Genomic DNA, 17,512 nt, shown 5'->3' on the forward strand with positions numbered 1-17,512 from the left:
CCCCCTCCCCCCCAAAACCACACTAACAAGACGCAAAAAGTACCCGCACTGGACCGGCCGACGCACGCGCACCTCCCTCCCCATCCTCTTCCTCGACGTGGCGCACCTCCACGCCGACGCCGTGGCTCACTGGCGCCGCACGCGCTCGCCGACCGACCAGAACGCCCCGGACATGGCGCAGCGCGCCTGCGCCTTCTTCGACACGCTCACGCGCTTCATCCTCCCGCTGTGCGGCGCCGCCGCCGCCACGCCCGTGACCAAAAGCATCTACCTCGTCGACGCGACGGCGCTCAGCCTCAAGCAGGCGTGGACGCTGCGGGATTTCGCGAGGGAGATCAGTTGGATCCTCGCGACGTGTTACCCGGAGACGATTGAGACGATTTTTGTAGGTTTTCTTTCCCCTTGGTTCCGGTTGCGGGGTAGAGGTCCTACGCTTGTTGTGGCATGTATGCGGCATGTATGCGGCAGCGGGTGGGATTACTTAGGGCTCTCGTGGCGACGCTAACCGGGCATAGGTGTGCAACGCCCCCAGCTACTTCAGCACGATCTGGGGCGTGATGAAGAAATTCGTCGATCCCGTCACCGCCGCTAAGCTGGTGATCCTGACGGAGGGCCAGGTGCTCCCTGCGTTGGCGGGGCTGGTGGAGCACGAGAGTATTCCGCGGCAGTTTGGCGGGGGGTTCGAGGTGGTGCATGGGATGCGGGCGGATTTGGATGCGGGGTTGCTGGAGGTTCTGGGGAAGGAGAGGGCGGTGGTGCTGCCGGAGGGGCCGTTGAAGTGGAGGGAGGATGGCGAGGGCAGGCGCGTGCTCGTGGCGACGGGGTCGACTGCGTCGGGGCTGAGGGAGGAGGTGGTTGCGGTCTTGTAGCTGGGGAGGGAGTGAAGCGGTCGTTGGTGTGGATTGAGTAGGCTTGGGGTGTTTGGTGGGTGTCTTGAGAACGTCGAAGTAGACCTATAGGAAGAGGGTGAGCTATGGCGAATTAATTACAGTTTGCGCGTCTATTGGCAGAATAGCTTTAGGTATCGTTCATAGAGGGAGTAGTATGGGTAGCTGGAAGGTAAGGAGTCAGAGAGATGACTACCAGCTTACACTTGGCTTGTGAAGGCACCTGGGCACCGTAGGAGGCCAATGAATCTTCTTTATTACTGCACCGAACTCAACAACGCAAAGAAATAAGTCTTCAATGTTGATTACAACTATACTACAGAAACTGACCTTATTATATATGGTAGGATAACATGAAGGCTTTGGAACTGAGGACCTCGTAGTACTATGGTCTGGTATATATTGCAGACATAATTCAGGTTTTGAGATCTACACACTCAAACAACACTCCCACGATACTACGTAACAGATATACAGTGCCAAGTCAACCCATCTGCAGCAGGGCCAAGCATTGCGGCAGCAGCCAAACCTCGATTTCAGCACCTATCTCCACTTTTCACCGACAAAGCCCTCCATGACATCAACTTGGCAATCCCGGCTACAATGCCCGGAACTGCGCCCCCTGCAAGATCACCAGACCCTGCTTGGTGCGGTAGTATTTCGCATTGGAGAACGAATAGCTGTTGGTGACGTTCCTAAGATACCCGCTCACCAATTGGCCCTGCTCATAGGGTTGAATGCTGGGTAATCCCCTGGGGACACCGGCCAAGACGATCGCCCCGCGCGGCGTCTTGCTCACGTTGACGGTGGGCAATGTATCCCTGCCCCCCCTGGGCCCGCACAGATAGCCCCGGGCCTGCCACAGGAATCGGACGCTCTGGGGTTCCGCGGCATACTGCATCTGTTGGCCTTGGCCTTGGCCTTGCGTGGGCCTTGGTGCGCGGGCGGCGGCGGCGGCGGCGGCGGCCTGACGACGGTAATTCCGTAGCGTCAGTCGAAGGTACATAACGAGTGTGTTCGTCTTACCGGCACTCCCGCTCGCTGCTGGCGGGTTGAAGACTGGAACTGCTGGACCGGTCGCTGTCTGGCCGGGGGCGCGGCCGTGCCGGAGCCGCCGCAGCAGTCTTCGAGGTCGAAGGGGTCGCAGATACCGGGTAAACACATTCTTTACTCGGTTCGGGGAGAGACGATCTCCAATGGCGACTCGAAAACCAGCAATCCGTAAGAAGTATGAATGCTACAGAGCTGCGATCGATACATTCACCGTGCACGAACTTTCGATCCCCAGCCACGCCGGCGGGGTAGCGGCTTAAATACCCTAACCAGCTTAAGGCTAGAGAGTGATTGTGCACGAGACGACTCTTGCACTGCACTACCTTGTCGTGTAAGCGAGAAAAAGGCGGGCCAGGGGTTAACACGGTCTGCATTGGACGACGGACGGGGGTATGTTCGTGAGCCACAAGCAAGCGAGTCAGATCCTAGCTCCTTGGGCACTCGGTGCGCATGGGGCGTATGCACGGCCGCATTAGCGTCGACTGTCACACGCGTCCTGTCCAGTCCGTGACAGAAGAATAGGCAGGAGGGAGCTCGTGGCTGTCTGTGCTCCGTAGCAAGCGAGGCGCTGAGCCGCATTCTCGATAAGCCCCCCTCAGATGAGGGGGCAGCTGAGTGCTAGGTAGTAATATTTATTGTCTGTCCCTGAGGATCCGATTCGCGGTTAGCCTCCAGAGGCAGACGGCAGACTGCTTACCCCGTCGAGCGGGGGAGAAAGTGCGCAGGCGGGGTGGGGGGATTGGAATCAAGACGGGGTTATATGTACTCGTCTGTGTGGCCCACTCAGCATGGGCTCAGAGGCTTGGTGTATGCCTACTGGATACTCCCTGAACCCGTGAAAAAGTAACCATAATTAAAGAGGATCCATTCCTTAGAACCGATTGAACGGATTACTGAAGATAGCATATCAAGCCAATGTGACTGTTGGCCGAGCGAGCAGCCCAGCTGGTCCGCCGAACATTATCTTCAACATGTATCTATGTTCGAATATATTCTTGCAGGCACGCTCATCGAGATCCTTTGGTACTTATGCAGAAGACATACGTCATTTGATTGATTACCATGATGCTTACACTTACAGCTAACTAATCCGACATACAAAGCAGACTCTGTGAACTGATTCCAGAAACTTGAAACGAATCATTTCCCCTCCTGAGAATCTCCTAAATGTCCGTAGCATTTGTTTTGCGGCCTGTCGACATCATTCCATCGACCCTGATTCAAAGTCGCTACGGTTCCAGCCAATGCTGGCGCTTCCCAGATCTCGGCGGAGGCAATTTATCTACCTTCTAGGCCATGATCTTATCTTGGATCTTCCGCCCCAAGTCAAAACCAGCCGCCTGAACTCAACACTCCGGGGATGGACGATCCGGTGAGCACCGGAGAGAGTTCAATATGTCAGCCTCAGGTTCAGCCAGCTACACACCTGCCGCTCCTCCGTGCTCCGTGATATTTTCACCCAATTATGCCTGCACTATATGCTATGCACATCTAGCACGAATGGCATTAACCACCCCTCTAGCTCAATCTAATGCGAAAGCGAAATGCAGATATATCAAACCTCGCTAAACCCAGAGAAACCAAATTTTATACACCCAACCACAACAACTCTATCTCCCGAGCCAGGAAAGAAACCAAACTACCACCCGCGTCGCACCCAAACCACAATCTGACACCCACAAATCACCAACCACAGCGCGACCTGCCCGATGGTCATGGCGGAGCCCACCCACAGAATGGCCGGGGAATTCAACGCCTGGCCCAGATTGCACGTACACAGGACGAACCCCGTCAAGGGGAAGACCATACACCACCAGTTCAGCTCGTACGCGATCAGCCCGCGGACCATCGCGTCGACCATACTCAGCACGGCGAGCCAGAACTGCACGAACGCCAGCACCCACAGACTGACGCCCGCCGCGACCGCCAGGATATACAGCACATCGGCCGTGTGTACGCTGCTCGCCTTGCTGAGGTAATAGTCCGGCAGCTTCTCGAGCGCCGCGGAGGCCATGCCGTACCACGCGATGATGGTGAAGCACGGCGGGCCCACCGCGATGAACATCTCGGGCCGGAATTTCCCCTCCGGCAGGCCGCTGCGCGTGAGGGTGTGCGCCGTCTGCGCGAGCACGACGAAGAACATCAGGATGCCGAGGCCCTGCATCGTGGTGCCGCCGACGAGCATGGGCCGGGCCAGGTTGGCGGGCTGGTGGGGCGCGAGGATGCCCGCCATCGTGCCGCTGAGCATCGGCGGGAAGAAGGGCAGGATCTGCACGATCGGGTAGTGCTTCTCGGGGGTGGTGTGCGTGTGCGGGATGACCCACGACAGCACCACACAGAGGACCAGGGAGACGGCCGTGTACACCCAGAACAGCGCGTGCAGCGTCAGGATCAGCCACCGGCCGCAGTGCGGCGTGCCGTAGTAGGAGACCCCGAACAGGATCGCGGCGAAGGCCAGCAGCGAGATCGGGATGAAGTACAGGTCCGTCAGCTGCTGGATGTGCAGCCAGCGCGTGCGGAAGTCCGGGGGCCCCGACGCGGCGGCGGCGGCCTTGCCGGGCCTCGGGCTGGGGCTGAGCGCCTCGAAGATGAAGGACCCCGTGATCAGGGCGTAGATGACCAGGTTGGCGATGAAGACGATCGTGCCGATGGTGATGAGCCCCGTGAATTGGTGCGGGGTCTGGTGCAGCAGCACCGCAATCCCGCCCCAGCTTAGCGAGATCGCGTACCAGCTCCAGCGCACGGCTGAGGTGAACCGCCGCAGCGGGGAGAGATGCGGCTCGTCGGTTTCCATTGAACTTGGTATTGTTGTTGTTGTTGCGATTCGGGTATATGATTGCCGTTGATGGCGGTGGTGGTTGGTGGTTGGTTGGTGGTGTAGGAGAGAATTTACCCGGAGACGATGTTGATCAGGCTGAAGTCGTGCATCTCGCCTTCCCTCCTCTTCCTCCTCGCCGGGAGAACCGAGCCGACGCCAAGCACCACAATCTTGCTGGCCGCCGTTGAAAAAGCGTCATGATGAAGGATGGTGGAAGAAAGGTGTTGAACGGTTGATAGAGAGATAAAAGCGTGACGTCACGGTCGGCCTCAGGGTCGAAGTGGGTCCCGTGACTTCATCGTCCGATTTCTGCGGCGCGGCCAACTTGGAACCCGGTTTTTCTTTCCTGCGCAAACTGAAACCGTTAGCAGGTCCGTTAAGCTGCAGTGCTGGTTCGGGGAACAGACTGCCACGAGGTGGCTCCGTTTGTTGCTAAATATGTCCATGTGGTGGAAATGGTAGGGTGGGAATCATCCAACTTAGGGTTGCCACGCTTAAATCATGGATGTCGGCGGGAAGCAAGTATGCAACCGCACTATGGGATTGCTTGACCCAGCGGATTCTTGGTACAGTCTTGGTACGGAGTACTATATCTTGAATTACAGTTTGGTGGCGGATTACACCCGGACGGAGGAAAGTGTGTTCGAAAAAGCAAGGCTCTTAGACCGGGATTAAGCTGAAGCATAACACACGGAATAATGCTATAACAGACCCACTAAGCCACGATCCTCAGGGTCTGGCGCATCAAGATTCAATCTAAGATGTAATCAGGCTAAATGAACAACCGACCATGGTGCTGGTGCACCCACAAACAAACAAACAAACGCGTCCACACAACACTATACAATATCTACAACATCCCACAGCTCGTCTATAGATATAAGCCACAGATGCTCAACAGAGCTTAGCTCTTCTCCGTCTCCTCCTTGGACAGATGCAACCGCCGCTTCCACTTCATCTTGCTCTTGCGCATCGCCCGCTCGGTCCGCTCCCATGGGTAGTTGACCGGCGACTCGCCACCCGTGAAGATGAAGAAGTCGTACAGGAAGCCGCCCATCATCGCCCCGCCAATCGCCCCCACCCAGGGCCCGTAGAACCAGTACGCGTTGGTGAACAGGTCGCTGCCGTAGCCCAGGGCCAGCAGCGCGAGTCGGGGCCCGAAGTCACGGCTCGGGTTGAAGGCCGCCCCCGTCTGGTAGGCGAACGCCACACTCAGGTTCATGATCATCAGACCCACGATCAGCGAGTTCATACCGGCACCCGGCGGCGCGTTCTGGTCGTCTCCCAGCGCGAGCACGACGATGACCAGGATCGTAGTGCCCAAGAACTCGTTGAAGAAGGCTGTCGCCCCGCCGATCCAGCTGTATCGCTGGTTCGTGACGAAGCTGTTGACGACGCCCGAGGTGGCGTTCGAGGCCAGGTACTCGTGGATCGACTCGTAGTAGAGACCGTAGGCGCAGAGCGCTGCAATGAAGGCCGCCAAAAACTGCGCGGCGAAGTACTCGGGCATCAGGCGTTTGGGGAAACCACGGTAGAACCACAGCATGATGGTGATGGCCGGGTTGAAGTGCGCACCGGAGATACCACCGGACACGTAGATGGCCATCATGGTCGCAAAGCCCCAGGCCCAGTCCGTCGTGTTGGGGTTGCCCGCGTCAGCGCAGGTGACAGCCAGGTCAGCACAGAAGCCGACGAACAGCTGCACGAAAACGCCCAGTGCCTCCGCCAGCGCCTCGCGGTGGTGCGTCCGGATCACCGACCAGGTCGTGTGGTTGTTGTGAACCTCGTCCTCGACCAGCTCCTGCACGAGCGGGTGAAGATCCTCCGGCAGGGCTGGGTCCTCCAGGGCTGACAGGTCGTCCAGCCCTTCCTTCAGCTCCTCCTCGAGATTCGGAGAGCCCCCGGCTGTGTCGTCGTCGCCGTGCCATTCCGGCTCCTCCGGGACTGGCTGCAGGGGAACATCGCTCGGGCGATGGTCGTTGCTCCCGCGGTGCGGCGGGGCCGTTGCTGAGGGACCCTCGGTCTCCTCGTCGTCGCCCCCGTGAATGCTGGTGGCTGGCGTCTCGCCCTCGGCCACCGTCGACAGCTGCTCCTCCCACCCTACGGCGGAGGACCGACGACGACGGGTGGACGAGGTGCGAGACATGCGGGAGCCGCGGATGGAGGTGGTGTCGCCCGACAGGAGTTTGTTCATGAAGTTGGCCTCGCGCTGCAGACGCGCGTCTTCGACCTGGGCTGCCATCAGGCGCGGGTCAGTGGTCTTTTCGATCTGGCCCTGCTCCAGGTCGTTTGGGTCGACTTCCAATCCATACTTTTGGGAGTTCTCCGCCGGCAACTGGGCGTTCTGGCGGGCTTCAAGCAGTTCCTCCTTGGTGGGTACCATGCCCGACCGCACCACGCGAGGCAAGGGTTTAGCCAGACCCCAGACTGGTCGCGCATTCACGGGTTGCTCGTAGGCTGGATTCAGGTCACCGTAGCCCGGCTGCACAAAGGGCTCGTGCGCCAGGCGCAGCTGCGGCGTGTCGTCCGGCCCGGCCACGGTGAACTTGCCCTGCGTCCGCTGGGCTAGTGTCGTCCGCGGAGCCAGACTGGGGATGCCACCGCTGCGTCCGCTCCGGCGAGAGGCGGCCGAGCTGCGACGACGCACGCCAGATCCCAGCTCGCCGTCACGACCGGAGGCGCGACGGGTTGGAGACAAGAAATCGGAGTCCATGGTGCCACGGCGACCGCGGCCGGCTGGCGAGATAGGGGGCGAGGATGCCCCGGTCGCTTCTTCGCGGACTCGATCCACGTCGGACTATCGTTGCGCAGAAAGTCCAAGTTCAGCTTCACTTTCTGTGGACAGCGAGTTGTTCGGAGGCACTTACCCTGGCCCGGGGACGTCCGGAGTCGCGTTCAGCGTCGCGTCCGGCGTCTGCGTCGCTCATGTTGGCCAAACTTCTGAATATGATTCACGTCAAGCGGGAGGAATTCCAGCTCTCCCTGCAACTGATAAAGAATTAACGGGTTTGTTGATGGTTTACTGAGATGGGAGAAGAGTGGCAAAAAAAAAGGGGGGGGGAAGAAAGGTTAAGCAACAACAAAGCCTCCAGCAGACCCGCGGTGAAGGGGAGGGCCTGCCTAAACATGATATCCACCGGTCGCAAGCCATTGTTCCATGACGCCATGTTTGGTGGGTGGATGGAGCAGATGGGAGGATGGACTGGGATTGGGAGATGGGATGCGAGAGATCGTCGAGGCGGAGAGGAGTTTAGGGCCTGTGCTGGCGTAAGTGTCCCATTGTCCAGTGGGTCGGAGGGATTCTTCGGCGGCCCCTCGGAAAACAGAATCTCGGGAGTTCCTGAGGAGTGCAGTGCACCGAGAACCAGTGCATGGGCTGTGAATGGCTTGTGCCCTGAATCTCAACTCCATCGGTGTGTCTCCAATGACGTCGGAGTGGTTCCAATCAACATCCGATCGCGGGTCTGTTATTGGATGTGCAAATTCTGAGGGATCCAGGATCCGTGTTATCCGACTCTTTTTGTCAATGGATGAACAAGCCGTTGTCTGTCAATCCATGGATGGATACTGATTTCTGTTCAGAGGCACGATATTCAGGAACATTACCAGGTCTATGTTCACCAAAGCTGTTTTTTCCCAAGTGATTGTGACGAAGGGTGAGTGGTGAGTGGTGAATGGCAGTGGGTGGATGCGTGTGCGTGGGTGGCGTCGGAAAACAAATGCTTGGTTCTCCTTCGCCTTCAGGGAATCCACTCGTAGAACACGCTAAGCTCGCTCCTAATCACTGCTAGACACTTCGCTTATGCAGCTTCTTCCACTGGGGGTAAATCCGAGCTCAGATCGCAGGCATCAATCAACTTATGCCGGTCCGCTTCCGTTTATGCATTTATCTGCACAAATTTCCCGGTCGTTGTCGTCTCTTGCATTGCTTTTGTATGCTATCTCTCCATTTGCCACCAGACATATCCCAAAACCTCTTTCCATCAACCATGGCATGAATGCCATTGATGTTCCGGTCGGTGTTGCTCCCTCGCAAAGCTTTTCTGTCAGTAGTGCTTAGCATGCGGATCGCCGTTCGTGGGTTGATCGCGTTCCACTGTAAATTTCTTCAAGAGTGGGGGAGATGGGTCAAGAAAAACTTCATTCGTGCTTCCGCTATCACAACCAGGGGCACGATTGCGGTCAATATCTCAACTGACCAGTGCTTCCTCGATCCAACTCGTCGGACTTCGCTCCTTGTTCCGTCAGTTGAGTCGGAGCACCCGATGATCCAAAAACAGACCTGCTGTGACTGGCTCTGATTCAGAAATCACGATGAGCGCTGGATCCGCCGGTCGGAACATCGTGCCAACCAGCTATCAGCTCGATATGAAGGAAATGAGATAGAGAAAGTATAAGAGCCATAAAAGGGGGATCCAGGCGGGTGAAGTCAGGGCTTGTATAGGCAGGTGATCCGGGTTCCGCCCATGCTTTTCTTCTGCATCGCGGATTTGCCAGGGATTGCATCCACTCAGACGAATGAAAGGGAGATAATAACTTCTGAATTAGGGCAATGATCGACTGCTTTCCCCATCCTAGACGAGGGACATCGTCGTGGGATCGGAATTTAGTGTCGCGCAAGATACGCCTCCCTCCCCTCCCTCGGCAACCCCCTTCACCTTATCAGCTTCAAGCATGGGGCTGCTTCTACCGCACATTTGAGTAGAAAAACATCCTTCGTGAAATTAGTCGCAGCCCGCGGTGAATCAGAGAGCAGAACAGCGATTCGCACGACTCGTAATATCAGAGGCAAGCCGCTTTGCTGCTCAGCATCCGCACCACTGGAGGAACAGAACGAGCGATGGGATGCGATCGCATAGCCGTAGTAAATCACCCAGACCATGCAGGGACAGTAGTGCTTATGTAGGATGGCACCCCGTGCAGGGAACTGGATATTCAAGCTAGACGGAGGGCAAAAGTCCGGAGGTATATCCAGGCCTTTTGTATGTCCGAGTTCATTCACATCATCCAGGCATCTGAGCCATCAACCTGCCAAGGACAAAACCACATCCACTCTTACGTCACTTCGGATGTAGTATGCGAATGATACATAGCAAGCGAAGATCGACAGCACTGTTGGATAGACCATTAGTCAGGATATTATCGCTCTGGCATCGTGATTGCTCGAATATCCACCATTGAAGGCGCGCACCAGTGGGTTGTCAAGGCATCTTGACGACAGTCGCGGTCGTTCTCGATGAGGTACAAATAATTGTGGGGCTCTGACCAAGTGATCTGCGAATCTGGATGAAGAGATATTGTCTGGATCCAGGAATCGAAGCATGCTGAAAGGCCGCTGTCACCGAGAAACTGGCCGTATGCAGGAGAAGGCAGGATCCAGGCCCCGTCGTGTTGGAGTAACAGCAACAACCTCTTACGCTTTCCGCCCTATATCGAACAGCATTGAAGCAAGCGGGGCAGAAGAACCTCTGGCAGGTGGAAGAAGACTGCTACCCGCCTCGCTTCAGCCCGAGAATCGGCAAGTCTTCTGTTGCATGGTAGAACTAAAGTTGAGTATGATCAAGGCGCTGAGCTTCGTTGACTTTTAGCAGGGAACAGATGTGAATAAATACAGGTGATGAAGTAATAGAGTTTATCTTCGCACTTACTTTAAGCTTGCAGCCGTTTCTGTTGTTGACGTCCGACCAAAAATGGCCTCGTGGAGACAAGGAAGACTCATGAAATCATCCACTATGATTCAAGTCGAATTTGAGTTCATCGCATAATCTATGGATCGTTCGAGCTTAGAGAACTGCATTGCCAGAGATGGTTCATTCTATCTCAACTCAACAACATATTAGCAATTACGAACCTGCTAGAAACCAGATACCATACGACTCTTTGGGAAATGACACATGGGACTGCAAGTCCAACGGCTTTTATGCCCCGTCGATTGAGAGTAGTTGTTATTGGCGCCGGGTAGGTTCTATCCTTTCCTGGGTATCTCGCATTTCAGATCAACCGTTGACTCCATGTCTTGAAACAGAATATCCGGAATCGAAATAGCGCACGATCTCACCTCACGAATGAGAAACATAGATCTGAAGATCTATGACAAGAACGAAGGCGCCGGGGGCACCTGGTTCGAGAATCGGTACCCAGGGTACGATCCGCCTGCCATGCGAATATCTTGCCTATTACAGCAGTCATAACACCACAGTAACTGTTATTAGGTGCGCCTGCGATGTTCCATCCCATGGGTATCATTATAGTTGGGCGCCAAATCCCCGCTGGTCCACGCTATATGCCTCCGCGCCTGAGATATGCGCCTATTTAGACTCGGTGATTGCCGACCATGGGCTGGCGAAGTACATTCGGCTTCAACAACGATGCGTGTCTGCGACATGGGATGAGAGAACCTCGTCCTGGATCACCACGTTCAAGCATGAGACTACCCAGGAAGAGACCGTCGTCGAGGCGGATGTCTTAGTCTATGCTGTTGGACGGCTGAATAATTACAAACTCCCAGACTTTCACGGGAGGGCTGGATTTCGCGGCGATATTTGCCATACAGCGTGTTGGCCAAAGGGCCTAGTAGTGTCGGGAAAACGAGTTGCTGTTCTGGGAAACGGCTCCAGTGGAATGCAATGCGTCGGTGCCCTGCAGTATGGTAAGTCCTTCCCTTAGTTTGAACCTTGCTATGCGATCGCTGATCGAAAGGCGCAGACGCTGCAGAGCTGATCAACTTCTGTCGAAGCCAAACGTGGGCTGGTCCTGGGCTTTTCGACGAGAATAAAAGGTGTATGTAAGGACTCCTTCACAGAACGAAACCCGTCTCAACAATCATTCCAGTCACGGAGGAAGAGAAGCTTGAGTTTACGAATAACCCCGACTTGTATCACAAGTATCGCACCCAGCTCGAGCGGCAGATCGCATCCGCTTTCCGTGTGCTGTGGAAGAATACCCCAGCACATCACGAAATGCGAGCACGGGTGGAGTCTTACTACGATCACAAAATCCAGGATCCGAGCCTCCGAAGAATGCTCCAGCCAGACTTTGCCCCAGCGTGTCGGCGGTGGACCATCGGCGATTCGTACATCGAGGCCATGCAGCAGCCGCATGTGCATCTAGTTCAGGATCATGTCGCTAGCCTGACTGAGACTGGCGTGCGGACGTGCTCAGGAGAGGAGTACGATTGCGATCTTGTCGTTTGCGTCACGGGCTTTGAGCCCTACGCCTCCCGCTTCCCAGTTATCGGACGAGATGGAATTAGCTTGAATGATTGCTGGGGTCCACAAGGCGACTGTGAGAGCTACATGGCAAGCATGGTGGCTGGATTTCCCAATCTCTTTGGTTCGTTTGGCCTCATATTTTCCGAATTCCTGCAAAGGGTCAATCCTTGGCTGATTCGCAAGCACTGCAGCTTTCCATCCACCTCATTGCCCTGTGAACGGCTCTGTCATCCCAGGCATCAAACGGACGTCCGACTACATCATCCGGATCCTGACGCGACTGCAGACTGACTGTCTCCGATCAGTTAGTGTCAAGCCCGAAGCGCAGCACCAATCTGTCCGCTGGGCTCAGTCCCGCATGCCTCACATGTCGTGGTCTGATCCATGCAGCTCATGGTGTAGGTATAGCTCTTTTCTTCGAAGGAGGTCTCCGTTGTTAATGCATCAGTAGACAAGAACAAAGAAGGGCGAGTAGTGGTTCCATGGCCGGGAACAAACCACCATTACTATGCCGCCACAGAAATCGTTCGTTAGGAGGATTTTGACCTCCGTTTCGAGAATCCGACACAGAAGTATGCGAGCTTTGGGAATGGGGTGACAGAAGATGGCTTTGCACCCGAGTTCATCCCTTGGGTGCTGACACCTGAGGGGCAACAGGTAAGGAATTGATTTTCTCAGCCGAGGTTTGTGTCGATCTTGCTCATCGTACACATAACTCTTGAATTGGAATCAATATATCACGCGCGAAAACCTTGCCAACCACCGTGATTTCGAGGCCCGACAGGTACTAGTCAACCTGCTCATCCTATATAATCTGTTAGTTGAAGTGCTAGTAAGTATACAGGGTTCGAAAACTTAAATACGCACTTGAAACCTGCTCAATCAAACTTAATTGCAGCCAACCACGAGATAGATCCGTCAGAGCATGATTGTAGCAGGATGTGGCACTCTATAAATGCGGTGGATGCGTGAGGTATCCATTGTGCCTTGATTCGGACCTTTATCATCTGCACATGTGTCTGAACAGGCTTTTTCCCAGGTGTTTCGGTGTTACCCGCTCATCGCCAGGGATGCGATTAGAACGAATCGGCAAAGCCTGGACCAAATATCTCCCGAAACAAATCACCGAAACTATCACCAGTCAAGTCGTAGCTCATCGCTGCTGAGGCGTCTGTGAACCAGGGGTCGGAGACTGATTCTTGCGCATTATAGATAGCCAGATTGCCCGAGCTTGGCAGGGAAAGTTCTACCGCCCTGTGCTGAGCACCCTTCGCCGATGCAGCCTTAGTCCGCAGAATTCCCAGGAGGTGCTCTCCCAGTAAAGCCGCGATACCAAAGCGATGGGGCGGCGTGGTCCCGGCGCGCTCCAGCTGCAAGGAGACCTGCGATAAAAGAGCGAGCAGCTCGATATCCCCTCCCGGTTGGGTACCATGCACCTGAGGAAAAAGCTTCAATGCTAGGACTGCAGCGTAGGAGATCATCGCCCAAGTGGGTGCGAGCATGCAATACAAAGGCTCGCCGACCATTTGCAGGTCGCGGACTGCAACCTCGCAGGTATGAACCGCCGCTTGAAGGCAGTCCTGTCGGATGGCCTCGATGTGTCTATTGCCGTTACGGCTCTCCGACGCTTGAAGAGCAAATGACAGAATCCAAAGTCGATTGTGCAAGTACACATAATAGAGGAATATCGAGGCAAGTTGCTCGGACTGTTCGGGGACATTGTATGGAACGGGAAGCCACTCATCACACCACCCCTCAAGCCTCTCATCGACGAGTCTTTTCATCCAGTGCGGATCGTCCGGCGGAGCGGCAGCCTGCGCTTGCAATTCGGCATGAATTGAAGCCAAATGCCGGCGCAGCAGGATAAAAGCACACGTATGCTTATCGGCTGCATCAGCTGCCGGATGTTTCCACCAGGTGTCAATGCCCGCGATGAGCTTCGTGTCAGGAATAGGGTTGATGCGGCCACGCGCAGCGCTGTTTGCTCGCTCCCAGAGTAGTATCCGAAACCAAGTGCGTTCTCGATTTCTGGTAAGCCGTTGGCAATTTGTGCTCTCAGTGTGATCTTCATTGCCAACAGCCGATGGGAATCGTAGGTCTTGCTTTTCAAGGTGAACCTCAACATCATGGGGAGCTTGTTCTTCATCGGATGTCACCAAGACCCCTCCGCGCGACCTCGAGTGCTGATCTAACCCAAGTTCAGCGGCGGTCCCAAATGCATACATGGTGTAGAGCCAAGTTCTCTCCTCGGCTAACGTTTTCGCTGGGGTCGCGGACAGTAAGGAAATGTAATACCCCTGGACGATCTCGACCGATTTCAATCCACAGGTGTGCACGTGTCGGGAAAGCTTCTCCCCGTGTAATTGCAGTCGCTTTGCTAATGAGGACTGAGTGCTTGCGAACTGCGCGGTAAGAGCCAGGATCCAGGTGAAGAGGAGAGCGGACCGCGACCGGACGTATTCCGGGGTGTGCAGTAAGGGATCCAAGATGCCGTTGACAGGGTGCAGTCGAGCAAAGTAACTATGTCGTGTCAGCCTCCTATCGCAGTTGAAGCGCTACACGATACCGACATCGGAAAGAGAAAGTGGGCTTCTTCCACGGTCACCAATCCTAGATCAACTGGATCAAGATCAGGTCCAACATCCCGAAAAGCGCTGGGATCGGGCGGTTTGAAGTAGTCTGAGCTTCGCCTAGGCTTGAATGAGGTAGCAAAGAGCGCGTCTAGACCAATTTCCAGACTCTCTCGACTGAGCTGAAGACCCAACGAGAAACATCCGGGACGAGATAGTAGATCCCCCCCTCTTCCTTCGTGGGTATTGTCCTTTGATGCTTGAGAGGCATTCGCGTGCACAGCTTCAGATGCGTCCGCAAGCAACGCAAGGGGATTGCTGATGGGTTGGGAGGGGCCATCCGGGACACCCTCCGAGGGAATCTGGGAGGAGTCATTCAAGGGACTGGCCGAAATGGGCCCACCATCCGGCTCGCATACGCTGGGGCTCGATAACTGGGTGTTGTTTGGCGTGGCAGCCTTAGGCATCGAGGCCGGTCCCTTCTTGAGTTCTGCCTGGATTTTGCGGTATGCTTTCTCGATGCCTTGAAAGCGGCCCACCGCCCCGGGTCTGCGTCCCAGAGGCCGCGCTGGAGGAATCCGGCAGGGGCGATGGTTGCGCACGCAGCGATCGCACGATGAGTTGTCGAGAGTATTGGTCCGAGTGCACCGCATCTGACTCATTATCCCGTTAGGATCAAGTGGTCATGTGTTGAATTGATGAGACCGACCTTAAGTTTCCTGCATGCCTCGCACGCCGATGGCGCCACGAGCCGGGTAGAGCGCCGGACGGTTGAACTTTCGCCGGCGTTGGTGGGCGCCATTCTGTTCGAGAACCAGGTGAAATGCTTGTACGACGACGCGCATAGACCAGATATTAGAATTAACAGCCGAAGCAAAGTAAATCAATGTCTGGTGGCGCCGGTTGATGACGATGAGGGGAAGATGTGGGGAAGAGGGAAGACTGCCGGCGATATTCCCAAGTCAGTGGCCGGGCGGGCACGGGACCGGTCCTTTGTTTTAGTGGCCGGAGGCTTCTATACAATGCAAGCTGGAGAGGCATTTATAACTTCACTTTACAACCATCCTCACCTCGATTTCCCCCCACGAGTCTCTCTTTATGCTTTATAGCAAGATGCATACGCCTCACAGCACCATGAGCTCAGTCGAAGTGGACGTACTAGTATGCGGAGCAGGAATGTCCGGGCTAGCCTGCGCTGCCTTCGCCGCCTCCGCCGGTGCTCGAGTGCTGGTGGTCGAGAAGCAGGCCACCGTCGGGGGATCCTCCAACTACTCCGCCGGCATGTTGTGAGCGCATCCACCCTTGTCAGAAGTCTTCCGCTCGTGACCACTAACAGCCAAATCCCAGCTGGGGACCACGCAGCTACGAGAGCCTGCGCGCCTGGGTTCCCGAAGGCGATCCTGCTTTACAAAAAGCATGGCTCGCGGACTATCTTCGCGCAGTGCAGTGGATGCGTGTGAACGGGGTTCCGACGTCGCAACGGTTCGACGGAATCATGACGATCGGTCAGGCCTTCTTTTGCCTCCCTCCAGCATTCAAAACAAAACCCTAACAATTCTGCCGACTGTAGGCATCGGGTTCCCGATCAACATCCCGCATCTCCACCGATACCACCAACAGCGCATCCGCGACAGCCACACTCAGTCCAGGATCCTGACCAACACCTCCGTGGTGCAGCTCCTGCAAGAGCACCCCGGCGTGGCGGGGTCCCGCCTTGTCGGAGCGATCATTCGCACAAGTGGCCCGCGGGACGAGGATACACAACACTGCAAAGTAACAGCGAAGATGGTTGTTTTGGCGACGGGTGGATTCCAGGGCTCTGCACAACTGACGTCTACGCATCTGGGTCCCGAGGGAGACAACATCTTCGTGCGATCAAACAAAGGGTCCGTGGGCGATGGACTTGTCCTGGCGTCAGCGGCAGGTGCAGGCACAAGCCCGGGAATGGGCACCTACTACGGCCATCTCCTGGCTGCGCCGTTGCGGGCTGAGGATGTGGACCCGAAGGAGTTCCTGGCGCTGGCGCAGTATCGTACGTTCCACGGCATCACTACCAGAGATCGGCGCTGACATGACCAGAGAGCAAGTACTGTCTCCTTATCAACCAGGGCGGACGCAGATTTGTCGACGAAAGCATCGGGGACGAGATTGTCAATCAATACCTTGCCAAGCAAGAGGGGAGACGGGGGTTCCTCCTCTTCAAGTGAGTTCGCCCCTTCGTCTTGGATAATCCAACTCAACTGACTCCCGCAGCGAGCAAACACGACTCCAGCACTGTGTCTCCGCCCTGTTCCCGAACGCAGGAGACATCGATCGCCTGCAGAAGGCCCGTGATCACGGGTGCAATGTCACCAGTGCTACATCCGTCGCGGACTTGGTCTCGAAACTAGAAGAATGGGGCGTGGACGGTATTCAAGCTAGACGGACACTCGAGAATTACGACAGTCGCATCCGACTGGGAAAGCGGGAGGTATCGCTGGATGCACCCACCGGCACGGCGGGCGCGGCTCCCCGCCCGCTGACTGACGGCGAGGGTCCTTTCTATGCGATGGAGGTGCAGCCTTCGTAAGCACCGTCAACGAACATATGATAATGGAACTGAAACTAATGGTCTATAGGATTACATTCACATATGGGGGCGTCCAGATCGACACGCGGGGCCGTGCTCTCAGCGCGGATAGAACAGCGATCCCCGGCTTGTTGATCGCTGGTGTCGATGCGGGAGGTTTCAGTAACCGCGGGTATGCGGGGGGGCTGGCCCTGGCGTTTGTGACGGGCTTCTGGGCGGCGCGAGAGGTCGCGCGGACCCTGGGGCTGCCGGGGCCTGAATTGCCTGCAACAGCAGCGGAGGATGCACCTGATGAGCGGGCCTGGCAGAAGTCCAGTCGGTTGTGATTGTGTCGCTTGAATTGATAATGAGCTGTATGTTGCACATATATTAGGTCGATGACCACATGTACATTCTCGACACTA

The 17,512-nt window shown here is 56.0% G+C and overlaps 8 protein-coding genes across 8 annotated transcripts; 4 read left to right on the forward strand and 4 right to left on the reverse strand.

Moving 5' to 3' along the window:
* Positions 1 to 31: 31 nt before the first annotated feature.
* On the forward strand, positions 32 to 869 carry BO95DRAFT_372308 (SEC14 family lipid-binding protein; the record flags this gene model as incomplete). Its single annotated transcript, XM_025582995.1, has 2 exons — positions 32 to 385; positions 516 to 869. Coding segments are annotated over 2 exons (708 nt in total), but the record flags the coding sequence as incomplete, so codon positions are not given.
* Positions 870 to 1,485: 616 nt separating this feature from the next.
* Positions 1,486 to 2,051, reverse strand: BO95DRAFT_467485 (uncharacterized protein; the record flags this gene model as incomplete). Its single annotated transcript, XM_025589295.1, has 2 exons — positions 1,486 to 1,854; positions 1,914 to 2,051. The coding sequence occupies 2 exons, from the start codon at positions 2,049 to 2,051 to the stop codon at positions 1,486 to 1,488; spliced, it is 507 nt and encodes a 168-aa protein (XP_025438255.1).
* A 1,302-nt stretch (positions 2,052 to 3,353) lies between these two features.
* On the reverse strand, positions 3,354 to 4,945 carry BO95DRAFT_397532 (tellurite-resistance/dicarboxylate transporter family protein). The gene has a single exon (XM_025583776.1). The coding sequence runs from the start codon at positions 4,732 to 4,734 to the stop codon at positions 3,580 to 3,582; it is 1,155 nt and encodes a 384-aa protein (XP_025438256.1). The 5' UTR covers positions 4,735 to 4,945; the 3' UTR covers positions 3,354 to 3,579.
* Positions 4,946 to 5,662: 717 nt separating this feature from the next.
* On the reverse strand, positions 5,663 to 7,685 carry BO95DRAFT_467487 (MIP/aquaporin family protein; the record flags this gene model as incomplete). Its single annotated transcript, XM_025589296.1, has 2 exons — positions 5,663 to 7,555; positions 7,626 to 7,685. The coding sequence occupies 2 exons, from the start codon at positions 7,683 to 7,685 to the stop codon at positions 5,663 to 5,665; spliced, it is 1,953 nt and encodes a 650-aa protein (XP_025438257.1).
* On the forward strand, positions 7,629 to 8,502 carry BO95DRAFT_256019 (uncharacterized protein). The gene has a single exon (XM_025581478.1). It carries the CDS (start codon positions 7,786 to 7,788, stop codon positions 8,245 to 8,247), a length of 462 nt encoding a protein of 153 aa, XP_025438258.1. The 5' UTR covers positions 7,629 to 7,785; the 3' UTR covers positions 8,248 to 8,502.
* A 2,143-nt stretch (positions 8,503 to 10,645) lies between these two features.
* BO95DRAFT_456307 (flavin-containing monooxygenase) lies at positions 10,646 to 12,638 on the forward strand (the record flags this gene model as incomplete). Its single annotated transcript, XM_025588391.1, has 8 exons — positions 10,646 to 10,716; positions 10,784 to 10,900; positions 10,971 to 11,407; positions 11,458 to 11,538; positions 11,590 to 12,090; positions 12,161 to 12,367; positions 12,421 to 12,494; positions 12,528 to 12,638. 8 exons carry the CDS (start codon positions 10,646 to 10,648, stop codon positions 12,636 to 12,638), a joined length of 1,599 nt encoding a protein of 532 aa, XP_025438259.1.
* BO95DRAFT_256100 (fungal specific transcription factor domain-containing protein) lies at positions 12,622 to 15,599 on the reverse strand. The gene is made up of 4 exons (XM_025581479.1): positions 15,249 to 15,599; positions 14,540 to 15,196; positions 12,837 to 14,489; positions 12,622 to 12,774 (listed from the first exon to the last, which is right to left on the reverse strand). The coding sequence occupies exons 2-3, from the start codon at positions 15,190 to 15,192 to the stop codon at positions 13,046 to 13,048; spliced, it is 2,097 nt and encodes a 698-aa protein (XP_025438260.1). The 5' UTR covers positions 15,193 to 15,196; positions 15,249 to 15,599; the 3' UTR covers positions 12,622 to 12,774; positions 12,837 to 13,045.
* BO95DRAFT_421928 (FAD/NAD(P)-binding domain-containing protein) lies at positions 15,313 to 17,483 on the forward strand. The gene is made up of 6 exons (XM_025584581.1): positions 15,313 to 15,825; positions 15,887 to 16,044; positions 16,110 to 16,571; positions 16,619 to 16,742; positions 16,793 to 17,104; positions 17,158 to 17,483. The coding sequence occupies exons 1-6, from the start codon at positions 15,638 to 15,640 to the stop codon at positions 17,432 to 17,434; spliced, it is 1,521 nt and encodes a 506-aa protein (XP_025438261.1). The 5' UTR covers positions 15,313 to 15,637; the 3' UTR covers positions 17,435 to 17,483.
* Positions 17,484 to 17,512: the final 29 nt, after the last annotated feature.

The sequence above is a fragment of the Aspergillus brunneoviolaceus genome (genome assembly GCF_003184695.1).
Source record: "Aspergillus brunneoviolaceus CBS 621.78 unplaced genomic scaffold BO95scaffold_74, whole genome shotgun sequence".
NCBI classification, from domain to species: Eukaryota; Fungi; Ascomycota; class Eurotiomycetes; order Eurotiales; family Aspergillaceae; genus Aspergillus; species Aspergillus brunneoviolaceus.

Coding starts and splice junctions, on each gene's coding strand:
- BO95DRAFT_421928 (XM_025584581.1), top strand. CDS start 15,638: ATGCTTTATAGCAAGATGCATACGCCTCACAGCACCATGAGCTCAGTC. Junction 16,572..16,618: donor CCTGGCGCTGGCGCAGTATC/GTACGTTCCACG, acceptor TGACATGACCAG/AGAGCAAGTACTGTCTCCTT. Junction 17,105..17,157: donor GCGATGGAGGTGCAGCCTTC/GTAAGCACCGTC, acceptor AATGGTCTATAG/GATTACATTCACATATGGGG.
- BO95DRAFT_256019 (XM_025581478.1), top strand. CDS start 7,786: ATGGGAGAAGAGTGGCAAAAAAAAAGGGGGGGGGAAGAAAGGTTAAGC.
- BO95DRAFT_397532 (XM_025583776.1), bottom strand. CDS start 4,734: ATGGAAACCGACGAGCCGCATCTCTCCCCGCTGCGGCGGTTCACCTCA.
- BO95DRAFT_256100 (XM_025581479.1), bottom strand. CDS start 15,192: ATGCGGTGCACTCGGACCAATACTCTCGACAACTCATCGTGCGATCGC. Junction 14,490..14,539: donor GCCCACTTTCTCTTTCCGAT/GTCGGTATCGTG, acceptor GACACGACATAG/TTACTTTGCTCGACTGCACC.